Source organism: Magallana gigas, chromosome 1, assembly GCF_963853765.1.
Source record: "Magallana gigas chromosome 1, xbMagGiga1.1, whole genome shotgun sequence".
NCBI lineage: Eukaryota > Metazoa > Mollusca > Bivalvia > Ostreida > Ostreidae > Magallana > Magallana gigas.
Window position 1 is genome coordinate 64,954,633 of NC_088853.1, and position 17,636 is coordinate 64,972,268.

Consider the following 17,636-nt stretch of genomic DNA (forward strand, 5'->3'; position numbering starts at 1 on the left):
GAACACATTTTTAAAAGATCACATTGACAATTTATTAACATTAAATTGTACAACAGTTATTTCTTTTTTCGTCCACGCAGTCCTGTGATCTGAAATATAAATTGTTGTAAAAAGTCGTTACGAATACTACAAAACAATTATGAAATGAGAGACAATATATGCAATTTAAGTGAATCAACTTACACAGGGATCTCGTCGGACTCTGAGAGGTCTCTATCGTTGCAATGAAATAAAAAAAAAACAAGAAAAAGTTTTATATTAGAAACAAGAGCGAGTATTAAAAATAATATGGATTTTTTTTTTTTTTTTTTTTTTTTTTTTTTAGATAATTTAGGTAGTGTATAAAAAAAAACTTACAAGGGAATTGCTAGAACTTCCGAACTGAGAAAAAAAATAAAAATAAAATCTTAGTGAAAAACAACCCCAATTGTTTCCCTTAGTTGAATTCTTTTAGAATATGAAAATTGATAGTCTATACGAAACAAAGAAGATTAAAACCTACGACGAATTGATGATGGCGGAGTCTGCACTGTGAAACAGTATATTAATATTTATAAGTTTTATGAAATAATTGGAATTAGTTTTTTTGTTTTATTTAATATTTAAATTAAAAAGACTTGTGAGCGATAAAAAATAAATAAAAATAAAATCTAACCCAATGGGCGACAGTTCCCAGTGAAGGGAACCGTCCTCTCCCCGGTTAAGTCTTCTTGGTTTACTGAGAAAAGAGAGATAACTTATAAATAGTGAAAATATTAGATATATTTACTATGAGATCAGATTTCTCCTTTCCCCTTCTGAAATTATTGTATTAATTAATATTACACTTACCAATTGTTTTTTGGGGCCCTAGGTGTTGTATTGGGTCTTTTAAAAAAAAATCTTTTATTTAGCGATTTTGAAAGTTTATTTTAATTATCAATGTTTTTCATATAACTGATATAAAGAATGTATGAACTTTAGGATTACCGACCCACTATTACTGCCGATAATTGGTGTCATTCTAAATGAAACAAAAAAAGGATTATTTCAATTAAATTAAACTAAAACCTAGTCATGTTCGAACTGCAAAATTTAAGAAACTGTGAAAAAACGATATGGAAAAATATTGAAACCTACAATGCTGGGGTTGGATGAACCTCCTCCAATCCCCCCTCGTCTACTGTGTCTTAAAAAAGGTAAACAGAAATTTAAATAAATGAACAAACTTTTTTTTTAGAAGTACGGGAACACTTGTAAAAAAAAAAACAAAATCGATAGTTTGTTAGCGAAAATAATTTTTATTATTATCTAAAAAATTACTTACAGGCAAGGACACTCGTCCACCAGGTGTAGAGCTCTACCAGCTCAATTTTTTTTTGCAAATGCAGGAACTAAAACATTTTAATTAAAATTATCTTTAATCTAAAGTAAACAGGAATAATATTATAGTCATAAGTAAAATGAATAAAAAATTACTGACCTTGCCATTGGGATAACTATTCCGATCAGGAAATAAGGTGAAGTTTTCCAAATCTTTCATTTTTTATATCCGGGTTTTTTTTAAAGACTGACTTATGCTGTAAAATTGATTGGTTAAAAAGTATAATGAACGAAACGAACATGAATGCTGGGGGAGGGGGGATACGGTAAACAACAAAGAGAGGGATTCGGAGGATCCACCCTACACCAAAAAATTAATATAGTCGTTTTATTGATTTTTATTTTTTTCATTTTGGTTGACGACACCAAAGGGTACCCCCCCCCCCCCCTCACGCGTTTTTTTTTTCTCTAAATCATAAAAGAAGTTTGTAATAGAATTATGTCTAACTTATGAAATATTGAAGTGGTATTTATTTAACGAAACAATAGTAGATTGTCTAATGGTGTATGGAACCTCTGAGTTTCTCTCTCTCTGTCTCTCTCTCAACTGCTAGTCAAACTGTCGGGTTCTGTTTTTTTAAGCAAAAGTCAGAGTGTCATTGATGTAGGGTTAATAAGCTTTCTTTTTCCCTAACAATATTTAGGTCATTAAGGTACAGAAACCAATGGGGTATTGTTATCTAATTGAGTGATAGGGGCACGCGAGTAAATGTCATATATTGAGTTTATAATATAGACATTGTGGAAAGTCAAATATCAAAGTCGAATGACACTGTTATAAAATTTGGTGGCAGACTATTCTAGCTCTACCTTTGGTTTCAATAGATCTCTACTGCGTGTAATTGCCATTAATCACAATCATTGTTTTATTTCTTAGGATGAGTCTGTCTCAACACACTCCTCAGCGAGTATGTAATAACATAATGGGCATAGCGACCAGTCCTTACGTACGTGCATGTCCAGTAAAAGCACAGGTCGTCCAGATAGTGTCAAACCAATCAACTTGTTTTAGATTTTACGGTGAAACAATTTATGATTCATGGTGAATGTAATGACATAGAAAACTTCAAGAGACTCTGCACCGATCAAGTTGAGGAAATAATAATGCAAAGAAACGGGAAAACTTTTGATTCCTCAGGTGTTTATTTTACAAATAAATAACGGTTAAAATAGGTCGATTATTGTTTGTTTTGACATTAAAAAAAACAAAGACAACAACCAAAAAAAAACACCTCAAAATACAATTTATAATATTTTCTAATTTAGTACGGTTTTTGTTGGGGGGGGGGGGGTTGTTAACAATCAACCAATTGCACAATGATCACATACTTTATTTGGTTACGTATACACGGCTCTGGGTTATTTGATCTGAATATCACCTGCCTGACACGCAATACTGATAATGTCTTTTGTACTTTTTGTGCAAGATTTTATCAGAATCAAGCACGCTACACAAAATAAACTAAATGGGCAGGTGGTTCGTAGAGCTACTGATGTTTTTTTTTGGTGAATATCATAACTCCGTCGTATTTATTTTTTTATTTTAATTACAAATGAGTTGACTTTTTTTTTAAAAGGGGCATGGTCACGATTTTGGTCAAAAATTATTTTTTTGATTTTAATGTTTACAATGCTTCAGTAAGGCATGTTTAATAGAATTTGAGTGTCATTTGATGAGTTATAAGTGAGTTACAGAGCTTACAATTCTTTGCAATGTAAACAAAGTTTTTGTATACATTATGAATGTTGAAATGAAAATTCCAGTTTTAGACCTAAAATGAATGTATTAATCGTTAGGAACTGTTCAATTATGCTTTAAATGAATAATAATATAGACAAACCAGCTTGAAAAAGATTTTACTGGTATATTGAACCTATGTAAACAAAAACAGGGCACGAGCCTTGTTTACATGACGAAGAATTGTGAGCTCTGTATCTTGCTTAAAACTCAACGACTGGCACCCAAATTTCATTTTATCATTAGAAATGCATTCCAAAAGTATTGCGAATAATAAAACCAGAAAAATAAATTTTGACCAAAATCGTGACCATGCCCCTTTAAATTACACAATACGTATCACATTCTAAGTCAACCTTTCCTTTGTTAGAGATTTCAACTATGACTCCATTATCTTCGACCTTGTCGCTATCTGTTACCCTAAACGTGTGGAATTATTTTTTTGTGTTTTTTGTTTATTTGTTAACATTATTTATTATCGTTTTTATTATGAAGTGCAATTAAAGTTTTAACACTCTCTCTCATATTCGTCTGTATGTCAAAATAATAATATATAGCCTCTGTAATGTACTTCATTGTGACCAGGTCATTTCGGTTTAATTGGCACTTTCCTCCCTCGTTTACCCTTTATTTCCACTCTGATGTGTGAATGGCATAGAGTCTTTTCAAATGCATTGAGTGTACTTAACACAACATTATCCGGTTTCCCACTGCCAATTTTGATAGCTTCTGAGAATGCTGACAATGTCATACGCTCTGCTTCCCCACTTCTTCTTCTGTTAAACAGTATTACTTGAGCAAGGCAAATTTGGGCTAACTCTGCATAGAGATGGGGATTGTCTTTGACTTCCAAGCACACCCTTTTTGCTTCTGTGTCCAAATAAATGTTCAGTTTTTTGACATCCTCAACAAGTGGTACATGTATAAGCATTGGTTTGTTATATTTCTTCTCATGAAGCGATGACAATGCCTGAGATGAAATAATATCAGTCAAGTCGAAACAAAAGTATCTGCAATTTTAATTTTGTCATCATTATTTTCTTTCAATCGGTTGTACGACATGCGATTTATGTACCCTTTACAAAATGGTTAAAATCGCCGAATTAATAAAAAAAAAAAACGGGGCACATCCCGCTTTGGCGATTTAGTTCATCCAGTAAATATTCCAGCTATGTGAATCTATATCTGTTCTGATCAATACTGATGATTCGTTTTTAATAATGATAATCCATCATCAATTTTTTACTTACATTGTACCTTAAAAAAACGATATGTAACAACTTGTTGCGATGACCCCCCCCCCCCCCCCCCCACAAACACACACTTTCTTTCCACAGTTGAAATATGGCAAATCTATTTTTAAATCAGGGTTACACACGTGCATGGGGAATCTCCCTTTTACCGAAAACACTTGCTCACTATTGCTCATTTTAACGCATGTTACATTTCAATCAATTGTAAATGTACAGTACCGATCAGACCCAACCGAACACCAGAGTAAACCCCAGGTTTACTTTTTTGGCTTACTGTGAGTTTACTTTTTGAAAATGTTGGTCTACTCCGGGTTTACTTGGATATTGCTTTTGAGGTCAACAGTATGCACTGAATTGTGAAGCAGACCCGTCTTTTATTTTACCATCCTACTGCCTGTAATGTTTGCCCCTTGTGTATTCCGAATACACAGTAAGCATCTGTTTTAAGGGGTATAATTCTAACTAGGTTTACTCTCTGTGTCCACTCTGAGTTTACTTTGGGTTTACTCTGGGTCCACTGTAGTAAACCCAGAAAGTAAACCCAGGGTTTAGTTTGGGTTTACTTTCTCTTAAGTTGGGTCTGATCGGTACTGTAAATAATGACACATTAAACTTCCCTCGATTGATCTTTTTTATGAAAATTTTTGATATTGCTTGCTCTTGTTACCGGCACTGTTTAGGAGATGGTAACTTTTAAACTTTAGATATGCCTGACGTCATGACATCAGACAATAAAACGTCATTTTACTCCGAATCCTCTATTTTGTTGACAAACAGCTTATTTACTAAGTCTTCCAAATTAATTGTCACGGCATCGGAAGTTTTTTTTCTTAACAATGTTGTTGGAAACAGCGAAGGAATCTTCATGTTTATCCGAGTCGCCAATTTTGTTTACTTCTACGTCATGTCCGCCCATGTCTTATCTTGGCCTTTTTGACGCGTTATTAGAAACGTTGTCGGCCTTTCTTGTTGTATTTTGTTTTCCAACCAATTTAGAATCACTGTCATCTGCCGATTCTGCTTGCACCTGAATCAAGTTTTTTATTGAGTCAAAGGATATCTTCATGGCCATCATAGCCGAATTTTGATCAACCATGAATTTTTTGAACATGGTTTCGGTAACAAATTCAGTGTTGTGCACACTATGTTGTTCCGTGCACACATCATCTTGCGTTGTTGGGTAAATAGTCGTGCCAATAATTCTTGCAAACTAATAATCTTGATTCCTTTTTTTTCTTTACCTTAAGAAGCGGTAAGTAGGGGAGGCAGTGGACCCACTTCTTTTGTAATCTAGGAAATGATTGTGTAGTTTCACTTTTCTTACTCTTTAATTCCTCTAAAGAAACGAAACCAAAGAAAAGTGTGCCAACTATATTACTACATGTACACCTGCAACAAACAGAACTGAACGTAAACACTGAATTTAAACTAACAAAATTCTATGCATACATTCTAATATTTATGTTTATATTAAATTGGCCAAATAAGTGCATTTCAATATGTTGATACAGCTACAAACAATAAAGAGTATTAACTACATGTAAATTACAGAAACAAAACAGAAATTTCTCACTGACCAAACAAATATTACACGTAATATCTAACGAATCGTCAATAGGAAGGATGCATTATCTTGTCTTAACCTGTACACAAGAACACCTCAAGGCAAATTCAGGTATGGTCATTCTACCTTTTCAACAGCTGCTTATTTTGTTCAAGAGTTTAATCGACCAAAACTCAGGATTTGGGTTTTTAACTGGATGTATGTAGAGGCAGACACTACAAATACCACAGGAAGGCTGAAAAGGCATAAGTCTTAATGAAATGTCAATTCAACAAAGCATTAACATTGTGAGATCACGTGACAATCTCTTACTAGTAGGATTCAGGGATATGGGAGATGAAACAAATTCAGTTAAGACGATTAAAGAAAAGAAATACCAACAAACCCCAATCAGTCACATTTTTCAGCTTTTGTATTTGCCCTTTTTGTGAGTCAACAAGCCAGTATCAGTGATTTATAGAGTGGGACGCCCTATAACCTGTCTACATGTGGACAAATACCCGCTGTCCAACAACATTTACGCGCGAATATGTCAACAATATTGTACAGATCGATATAAGGCGGTTCCATATCAGTTTTTCAAAATTCTCCCAGACAGAAAAACAAAACTAACAAAATACCACAAGGCTCTTTTCAAAATTTATTGTATTATTATACCCCCCGCAAACAAAGTTTGGGGGGGGTATATAGGAATCACCTTGTCCGTCTGTCTGTCTGTCCGTCTGTCTGTGCTAGTGTTTAGACTTTACGAGTTAAAAAATTTGCCCTGTCCAAACTAAGGTGTTAATGTGGAATTACGAGCTTAACTCCTAATTCTGACTCCAAAATTTGCCTAGTTACACTTTGTGAGGTAATATTCATAATGGGAAAAAAACTCGTAAATCACAGCACTTGTCCATTATATGGACAAGAGTGAAAGAGTTATCTCTCTTTACCCAGTCCTCAGTTTTCCCGCTCTTTTTTGAATGTCTATTATAAACATTACCGAGGGGTTCCGAAAGTTGATGACAAAGCAGAGAAGGGAAGCCATCTTGCCAGCTGCTGAATATAGGACAGTGAGTGAGGTAGGTTATTGACTATGTTTCTTATCATATAGGAATTTATTTGTCCCAAATCAGAATTGAGTTATTTCATTCATCCTTCATCAATAATATGATGTGAAATTTTGTATTGAATATTTTGTCACGTTAACACGGGAGTTTACCCGGATAGCTGTTTACCCTAGCTACATGTTTACAAATCGCACAAAGCTACAATTTGTAGTACAAAATAATGTTTTCTGTATTTACATGTACATTTGACATATTTAGAGGCAGATAATGCAGTGTTTGAATTTTTCTCATGGTTAAATTTTTATGTTTTCATTTATTTTTGTGATTATGATGACGTCACTTTAGCTCAAAATTCTCCAAATTATAAATTTCAACTTGTGGGTATGTGTATATAATTTATATGAAAATGGCATTTCATGGTTTGAATGATAGAATAACAAAGTAAAATATTATCATGTCAGAAGCAGATTTTACTTCACTTCATGAAGAGTACAAAAAAAGATAAATATTAAGTATTTAAAGGTCCATGAACTAAGGGTTGAAATCAGAATATTTGTATGACATCACAGGAAGTAATAATGCTGGACAAAATAAAGAGCTACAGAAACTTCAACTCAAGATGGAGGATATTCCAATTGGATTTATATTTATTCATTCTCCTTATGACTACTCGGAAACATGCTCTTTTTGCTCAGATTTTGACATGGATGTTTTGGAAATATATATACATGGATTTTGTTGTTCAACTTTTTGTTCGTTCCCGGCATTCTATGCTTGTCGTGCATTTTGTATCCTCTCTGATTTCCATGTTGAAAAGTTTATTGTTATCTAAAGGTGAGTGTACAGTTGTAAAGAGCAATATTTTTGTTAAATGTCCCTATACTAATTGTTTCTACAGAGAAAAGTACCAGGGAAAGAGCCAATGCATTTAAAACAATGAGATTTTAAGTTTTGAAGTTTTTTATCCAAGAATTGAGTGATAGACATGTGACAGGTTTGAGGAAATGTATAAAGGATTCTAGAAACAACTATTAATGGACTGAAGCTTTTGAGGTGAAGAAAAAGGAAATGTTTGTTTTAGGTTTTTATGAATCTGTTACTGAGAGCTCTGTCTTATTTTTGCACTACCTTTTCATTATGGTATTTGATTAAAATGCTGTAATTTGTGTAATTTTACTGTAAGTTGTGTATTTTTACTGATAGCCATGATATATTTAGGTAAATGAATAGATAAAGTCAATACATTATATGCCAATTAGGCAATAGTACTTGGTTAGCTAAGATTGTCCATAAATTATGATTCCTATATACCCCCCAGACTTAGTTTGCGGGGGGGGGGGGGGTTAATAACACGTATAGTACTACTCGGTGTCAAGTGGGAGTTGTAATAAGTTTGCCTAAATAACACATGCGCAGCTGCTCCACTCCGTTCTATTATTAGGGATTCAAAAATTAGGTTCATATGTGGTTTAGTGCGCAAGTCGGAAAATTTCTTTTTTCGGGCTGCCGAAATTTAACTTTGCTCTCGGTAGAACTGTAGTTCAAGTGGGTGTCGAATGTCGTTGTGACTTTATCTCGGAGTTTGCGTCACCGAATAAGGTTCGACAAAAATTGTGGAGTCTCATTTTCGATGGTTTCGTCAATCTCGGTTAGATCCAATTTTCTACAAACAGAAATTATTCTCGGTATGTTTTTATTCTATAGATTCATGTACATGTATCGTATCAGTGCTGATCTGTTCGTGATCGGCTTCGGCCGATCACTGTTGTGTCCATATGAGGCATCCGGCAAATGCCAAAGTTTTCATGAAAATGAGAATACGATACACATTCACATCTGGTACATTGTATACACGTTCCGAAGGAATTCAATTTATTTAGACGCCTTAAAATTTCTAATACCTTCAATAAAATCAATTATGTACCGTAATTAAGAAAATATGGAATGTGTTAAATCGAAACTCCTTTTAACAAGGTAACAATTTTTTTCTGTGTCTCGCATATATAAATCGTACGTAGAAGAATTGGATTACATAAATATCAACTTCTATGTTAAGTAACTTTGTTTAGTATTTTGTTATGTATTATCTTCATTTCTTTTTAGTTAATTTTCTTTAACTTATGATATAAGAATATTAGTTATTTAGACAAATTAAATGTGTTTGAATCCTTTAAGATATTGTTTACTCGTGAAAAATAGAACAGCGCATGGCTACTGTACATGTCGCCTTTCGATAAAACACAAGCATATTGTGGTACAATTTACAGCAAAACGTTTTCTTAGAAATTAGGTTTGATTTTGATTGTTTAATGGTTTAATATCGTTCGTTTTATCGTTATCTTTGGGTATCGTGAAAAATTAGTACGTTAGTGACCGTCCGTGTATCGTGCGTGATCGTTCGTGTATCAGAATCGTGCGTGTCGTTAGTCAACAATAACGTTGCTACCACTGTATATACAAATAGTCCCATAGCATTCAACTTGGTTGATTCTTCTCTGTATAAACTTCTGCACGTACTGCGTTTTCATAAACAAGCTTTTTACTCTTCTAAAAAATGCATCAAAATGATTACTAGTATACGTGCTTCATTTGAATGAAATATGTGGTTGAAGTTAAAGCATTTACTTAGTACTTTGCCATATTTCTTAGATGTATATGCATTGCTAAGTCATTGAAAACTTGAAGACTTCAATTTCGATGTCAAGCACGGGATAGCTGCTAAAGAGCTAAAAATAATGGAAGTGGGCTTTTTAGGCAATATATATATATATATATATATATATATATATATATATATATATATATATATATATATATATATATATATGGTTGTGTATGTGCATACATATGTGTGTAAATATATAAATTATCACATGTATATGAGAGGGAGAGAAAGACTTCCTTAAAAAAAACTTATCTTTAAATCTGCATGCAGTTGTTTTTTTTTCCGTGGTTTCGGAGCATCTTTTAAGTTCCCTAACACTTCTTTTTAGGTCTTTACATTCTTGTACTGCAGTATTACATATGGCAAAAATAAACAGGAACGGTCGTGAAATTTACGACTTTATAGCTGATAACTTTACAGCTTTGAATTAAAAATAATTAAAAGAAATAGTTACTGGTATTTTGGAGGGACTTACAGGTGGGGGCAGGAGTGTTAGTGAAAAGCAGTATTTTCGTCATCCCATCATTACCAAGGCGTGTTTGGCTCAGCCCGACCTGATGGGATTAATTTAGAGAAGCTGGTTTAGATGTGCACTGGTCTCTACTTCTGTAAGGAAGTTGTGTCTCTAAGACGTGAATGGACACACGCCGCACTTATCCCCATCCTTGTGGCAAGCCCTCGCCTTTCCTCGGTGGCTAGGTTCTAGGTCAGGGATCCATTGCAGCCTGTATTCTGCTCTTGATGGCTCCGAAAGGTTTGGTTTCACAATGCACCGGTCTTCCCCAAGTGCAGTAATCTATCAGAATCTGATCTGCAATACTTGTAACTGATGTCTACATAGTGTGTAACTGTATGTGTTGTGAAGGTGGTGAACTTTTTTTTAGAGTAACCCCCCTAAACTAGATGTAAATTTTTAAAGATTCTTGAAAAAAATATTATTTTACATAAACTGCATTGAAACCAATTTTTCTGGTACATATGAGGTGAATGATTTTTAAATAATGTTTAATCACTCCAGATTACATGCAGTGACCGGTAGCCACTTTTAAAAAAAATGGGAAATGATTTATGTAGCAAAAGATGGGGCTCAGAGATAAGGGATGATTTGTTCATCAGCTTTTCAAATATAAATAATTCATAAGAATACAAATTTTTAGTACAAACCAACACATTCATTTAAATGCATAATGTATTTTTATATCTATATATACCAATATTTATAATAATAGTATAATGATCAGAACTAATCTATATTATATTAATTTATCATAGGTACTAGAACACATGTTATATGTGTTGGCTATATATATTTAAACCTGTAGCCATTGGCTACTATTTATAGCGGATAACCTTTAGAACAGGTATTCAAGTTAAGCACGACTTTCACTCATTAGGAGCATTTTCTTTGACACATTTACACAATCCCCACCCACCCAATTATTTAGTGACATTTAAAATCGAAGGACTGTGCTCTATAAAATGTAAATTGTTTTATTTCAGAAAGAAGTTTGAAGAATCTTTATATGTATTTGTACGTGTAAATAAATACAGCAAATAAGCGCTTCCTTCACTAATCATGTGTTTTGTTATTATTATAATTAATTTATGTTCGGTTGAGTGGAACGAAGAAGAACATAAGTGTACTACCTTGGTTATGAATTGTGCAAAATTTATTTTTAAAACATTTTTTATTACCAGCTCTTAATTACCTTTTCAAGGTTGGTAATGAATTTTCAATTCTAAAACGTTACATAATTATGGAATTTTATTTTTTTTTTTTAGAATGAACTGATTACCCTTGAATTGGTCATTTTTTTTTAAAAATTAAAAATCATGCAGCGTTTTAAAAACAGAACTACAAAGAGATGACAAATTTCAATATAGTGAAAGGGGGGGGGGTGATCTGATATATCATGGAAGAGTTTTCTTGAGAAGCAGATTTGATTGGACAAAAGAAGGAAAGAGTGTGAAGTTAAAAACCGTCGTAAGCAAAGACAAAGATGCATTTTTAGGTGAGTTCATTGTCACGACAGCCGTCGTTTGTCCAATTAGTCAAACAATAAAACACACCAATAATTAGTTATTACAATCTTTATTTAGAAACATTAAATCAATAAAAATCTAGCTGCAATAATGTAGCCCCCTCCCGATTTTTTTTTTTTTGGGAGAGGGCTACAACTCCATAGGATCTCCGTAATGATGCAAGTGCGGGAGTGATTCACTCCCGCAACGATTTCGTCTCAAATCGTTTATAAATGACAATAACATTTGCATTTCTTATCTGAACTCTAACGTTGTAGATGTCTATGGCATAAATTAATCCAAAAATATCAAGTATAGTCCATATATCGGTTACTTTTCGTGTATGTCAACGACGAAAGTTGAATTTGTCCGCCATGTCTACTGACCTTGACCGGTTTTATTTTGGGACAGCCAATTAGAATTCAGGAGCGGATCTTGAACTGAATATAGGAATTCCCCTATTATAAACATAATTAACGCGGTAAATATGAATTTTCCATTATATACAATTTCCTTAAATGATGTTTTAGTGATATAAGGCGTAGATAAATTAATAGTGTGTTTCCGGTTCCCCGACCGACCCTAAAAATATGCCCCGACCCTAAACATTTTACCGTCGATATATTAATCCGGATATCAACGATTCCGGTTTCACTTTTAGAAATTCTAATCTTAGTCACTTCCGTGTTTGAGAAAACAAATACTCTACACCAATTTAAAGATTTATTTTGACAGTGATTTCTTATGGAAAATGGCATCGTGCTTGCCAAGCACATTGTTGGCATTAACAATTCGAAAGTGTCATCACCAGGGGGGTAAAAACTTTATGACAACGGTAAAAAACAATGCATCATTGTTCAGTGTTTTTGAGATGTATCACGAGGGGCCATCTGATTGGCCTAAAGGCAGCAAAACTTCGATTTTGTGCTGGCCAAGTAAGCCACATACAAAAGACACTGATCCATATGAGGTCCAAGGCAGTGTATCGGTGGGAGATTTGGTTGGATTTCAGATGAAATATTTAGAGTTTGTCTGTGAGCCTGAAGATGAACCTGCAATGAACACAGGGGTGTTAATAGCGGCCGAATCTGCAACCAGGAAAGCTATTAATGCATTCCAAGTTTTGATGGCAAAAGGGCGTTCATTTCCAGCGAAAAAAACATCCAGGTATTGAATTTTTGTGTATCTGTTTTGCTTTGGCTTGTTTAAAACATGTTTTTGTTTTATTTATTTATTCATTATGTATTCATTATTTATCTGACATGTGAATACAGGTATATAAGTTTTAGATTTGTGTTTGACTGACAACTAAGTTTAATAGCATAGGCAAAGTATATATTTCAATATTATCAAACACATCAGCTCTGGAAAGAAGACTGGTTTGACTCGAAAAGATGAGCTTCTAAATGATCTCCTTGATGACTTTAAAGGAAAGCACCTAGACTTCCCTAGATCTACTGCCGAGACAGAGGGGGCTTACTTTTTGCAGGTATTTATTAAATGGCCTCATTGACACCACAAAAACAAAAAAAAAAAGAAATTTCCAGTATGGTTTAAAAGAACAGTATTATGTACCTGAAATGCTTTATATAAAGTTGATTTTAATGTTTTTATACAGATTTTCTTAGGGTATGTATTTAATATGTAGTTGGTTTGGGTGTATATATGCATACCTCTTTGTCTTCAATACTGTATACAGGGTTTTTTTCATGCTCACCTGACAACACTTTGAAATTTTAATGCTCAAAGTTTATATATTAAATGGATATAAACTTTTATTTTGTATATTTAATATAAAAATTTTTCCTGTTTAATATTTGACCATTAAGTGTGGGTGGATTAAACACAAATTTAAAGAAGCAAAGATGAAAAGTACTTTGTATACAGTATATACATATATCTCAATCCTTCAGTGTGCACTGCAATATATCTCATATTCTAACTTAACTTTTAGGCCTTAATGCTAAAACTATCTGACAATTTTATAAATCAGATTTGTGCTTGAGGATCTCTATTGTGTTGCGTGAAATTTGTATGGTACAATTTCAAAATCACATGCAAGCCTAATGCTTCAAAGTTTTAATCCACAGTTGCTTGAATTAATACCTAAATGCATGGAAATCACTTAGCATTATTATCTAGACAACATACTTTTTGATTAAAACCAGCCAATCTCAACAAACTGAAGTGAATGGCTTGTTACATGCATTACTTTAAGTATTGATTAAATATTTTTTACATTTTGTTTATACTCTTGAAAATATCTCCTAGGTTTTGTGCAATGCGTTGTGGTATTTGACCAATCAGCACCAGGTAATATATGATGCTGCTTTGAGAAAGAAAGAAGTACTGCCAATTCCAAATGCCTTTTTGAAATTCAGTGGATACAATGAAGTGAAGAGAAAGAAGTTGAAGGAGTCTCCCCTTTCAGCAGATCAGTTGAACAGTCATAGCCAAGCCTTATATAGGTTTGAATCATTATTTGTGAATTAAATTTCATATTTTAGCTATCTAAATAATTGCTTTTAAATTATTATTTTTAACAGAAGTTATCACACAGTTTGTTTTAACAATGTTTTTTAAATAATATTTTGATGTTAAATTTGGCCCAATAAATTTTAGATTTTAGTAACACTGTATTATCAAAACGAAACCTAACGTGTTTTCAGTAGGGTAGTATGATGAACCAAAAATAATGTATTCTAAAACAGGTTAATACTAAGTTTCAATTTTGAAATTTTCAGTATTCTGCTGAAACCAGTGGTTGGAAGTAGCCCAGCATGGAAAAAGGCAGGGGAGGTAATAAGACAATTGGCAGAATGCATGGATGCATACAGAGAATACCTCAGGAAACAGAATGAAACAGTGAGTCATAATCACAGTCTGGACCACCCAGTTCGAACCATAGATGAACATGCAACAGTCGAGCACAGGAGGATGACTCTTTTTAATGTTAAACCACAATATGAACTTCTGGATCAGGAAATGAAGAAACAACCTCTCTTGACTCCAGTTGTTTTCAATGAAGACAAACATTTAAAGAATCTATTTGAGAATTCAAAAGAAAAGTTTCGATATTTTGAACAGTTACAACTTTCTATGCCTATTGATCTTATTCGATTTAGCCCAGGGGGATCTTCAGTTACCATAAACTGTATTGTAAAGGTTTCTTCAGACCGTCCCACACAGCAGATTCTCATTGAAGGAGCACGAATCCTACAGAAAGCACGCCCTTACTTGCAAGAATACCATACAAGATCTCAAAAGGCTTTATTTAGAGAGAGACTACAACACGTTACACATGTATTGCCATCTGTGGCTGATTTCATCTACAAGGAGCTTACTCTAGATGCAAGTACAGCTTGTCACCCCTCCACAATGGAAAGACTTCGTCTTATATTTCTAGGGGAGAAAGGTCTGTTGGCTGATTTGAGACATCTCAACACAGGTAGACCAACTGGACGATATGACATCTTTTTTGAGCATTTGTGTTCTGTTGTGGAAGAAATAACTGCAGCTGATGAGAGAAGGCATAATATTGCACATTTATCTGAATGGTTATCACTTGGAGAACTTGTGGAAAAAACGAAAGAAAAATGTCCAGCTGGTACACCTATCCCTTCCAAGAGCCTTGTAAGATTGCAGTTTGCCCCAAGAAATCCGTACACTCACAAAGCCTTGAACTTTACATCCAAAATTCAAGTGCAGTATAAAATCCAGAGACGGCAACTGAGAGCTACGCACCCAGATGAACATTACTGTTGTACACAGTTCAAATACTTCAAAGAAAGAGCTGTAGAAGAGAGGGAGATTGTAGCAGTATTTTTCTGTGATGATAAAGCAAAAATCCCTGTTGGTGAGCCTGATGCACCAATTTCAACAGGAGTAAGAGGAAAGAAAACACTTGCACCAGTGAGTACAACACTGGCAGCCAAAGACCATGATATGCATAAGTCATCCTTAACACCATCAGTTATTCTGCAGTGTGATGTTCCAAATGCTGTTAATCAGTCATTTGTTCGTGGTACAGTGACCAACATTGTCAATGATTCTGTTTTTGAAATGTCCAGTCCTTTTCGGCATGCAGCTGCACTAATTAAGGTGTTTCTGAATAGTCCACAGAAAGATGCCAAAATTCTGATGAAATTTACGGATGGAGGAACGGACCAAAGGAACACAATTGAGTCGGTAGTGTGTGCATCAATTTGCATCTTTTACGAACTTGATCTAGATATGATGATATTGGCTCGCTGTGCTCCTGGACATAGTTGGATGAACCCAGCAGAGAGAATTATGTCAGTTTTGAACATTGCATTACAAAACTGTGCTTTAGAGCGAGGAAAAGGTGATGAAGAAACAGAGAAAATGCTAAAAAAATGTGGGAGTATGGCAAGTATTCGAGCTCTTGCTGAGAAGAATCCAGAAATCAGAGAGAAGTGGAGAGAAAGTATAGAACCTGTTCAGTCAACAATAAGGAATCGGTTTTTGCGTCTGAAGTTGAAAGATAAAGCAATGCAGGCTATAGATCCCGTTTCTGATGATGATATTGATATACTGCAACGACATCTTAGAGAACACTTCCCAGAACTGAATTTGCAAAAATTACAGAAGGTGCATACCAAAAAAGTACAGTCCTACACACAGTGGATAGAGAGACATTGTCGCCAAAGACATTATACCTTTCAGATAAGAAAGTGTGAAGATGCAGGATGCTGTTTACCTGCTACATTGTCACAGGAAGACCTGATATGGCTACCAGACCCAGTGATAAATGAGAATGATAGTGATCATTTTTTGCCATATCAAAGTGTCAAGTTTCAGGATACACAGGAAGGAAGACCTTCATTAAAAGAGGTGAAAGTGAAGAAAGCAAAAAAGATTCATGAGATGGACCAAGAGACCGTCATGGAGGCACCGGAGAGAGATGATGAAACAGAAGAGTCGAATCAGGAGGTATTAGATGTAGATGAACCCAGTAATTTATCCAAACCAGAGCTTCAAGTCATGGAGGAGCCAAAGTTTGCAGACTTCCGCCTTACTACGGCACAGCATGCAAGAGCAACAATTCTTTGTGTAGAGTGCAGAAAACCAAGAGTATTATACTCAAAGCATGTGTTAACCGAAAGACAGAAGGTTTCTCTTGTAATCATACTCAGCGAATTTGATTATACTTGTGGTGCCCCCATCACACCGCCACACCATTTATTGCATGGAGTTGTGATGACGAGATCTCAAATGTCATGTGCATCCACTGTTGAAGTAACATACTACAGTGGAGACATTGGTAGAAAAGACACATGTTGCCATTGTGGAGCAGAGGGAGGCGAAATATCACAAGATTATAAAAAACAATATAAAACTGTTCTTCCTCTGTGCAATGACTGCTATACTCTGGGAAAATTGCCAGTTGTAAGCCGCCCTTTTGGCAGAAAAAAATAAACTCATCTTTTCAACTTGTTCATTGTTGTTAAAGTGAAAAAAAAATAAAATGTTTAAATAAAATAAAATGTTTTCCCTACCTACCTACCCTATTTTTTTTCAAGCTGGAATAGGAAACACACTATTAATTTATTTTGGCCTAACGAGGTAAGATCAATTATTTACACTGACATTCACGTTATCAAGCCCATCAAAACTCCAAGCGTACATCCCATAAAATCACGCGAGAACTGTCATGGCTGCTGAAAAAGACGACTGGTAAACATGCTGCTGTGTTTTATCTGGTTTTGATTTATATACGATTAATTTGTTCAACCTGAATTAAAAAATCATTTTATCTCAAGGAAGACAAATATAAAATCGATCTTTTCAGACCGAAGTCAGCCTCATTAAAAACTTAATTTTGCACCATTACGGAGATCCTATAGAATTGTAACCCTCTCCAGTAAACATCGGAGAGGGCTACATTATTGCAGCTAATAAAAATCGTGCCTCCGCTAAATCTTAACATGTTGTCAAGTTTGGGGTTTGCAGCGTAAGG

The 17,636-nt window shown here is 34.4% G+C and overlaps 1 protein-coding gene across 1 annotated transcript; it reads left to right on the plus strand.

The window, feature by feature from the left end:
• Positions 1-12,317: 12,317 nt before the first annotated feature.
• On the plus strand, positions 12,318-17,235 carry LOC136275446 (uncharacterized). Its single transcript, XM_066084729.1, has 5 exons — positions 12,318-12,823; positions 13,019-13,145; positions 13,275-13,285; positions 13,928-14,124; positions 14,401-17,235. The coding sequence occupies exon 5, from the start codon at positions 14,480-14,482 to the stop codon at positions 17,093-17,095; it is 2,616 nt and encodes an 871-aa protein (XP_065940801.1). The 5' UTR covers positions 12,318-12,823; positions 13,019-13,145; positions 13,275-13,285; positions 13,928-14,124; positions 14,401-14,479; the 3' UTR covers positions 17,096-17,235.
• Positions 17,236-17,636: the final 401 nt, after the last annotated feature.

Excerpts from the sequence above, each read along its gene's own strand:
- LOC136275446 (XM_066084729.1), top strand. The coding sequence starts at position 14,480 with ATGGATGCATACAGAGAATACCTCAGGAAACAGAATGAAACAGTGAGT.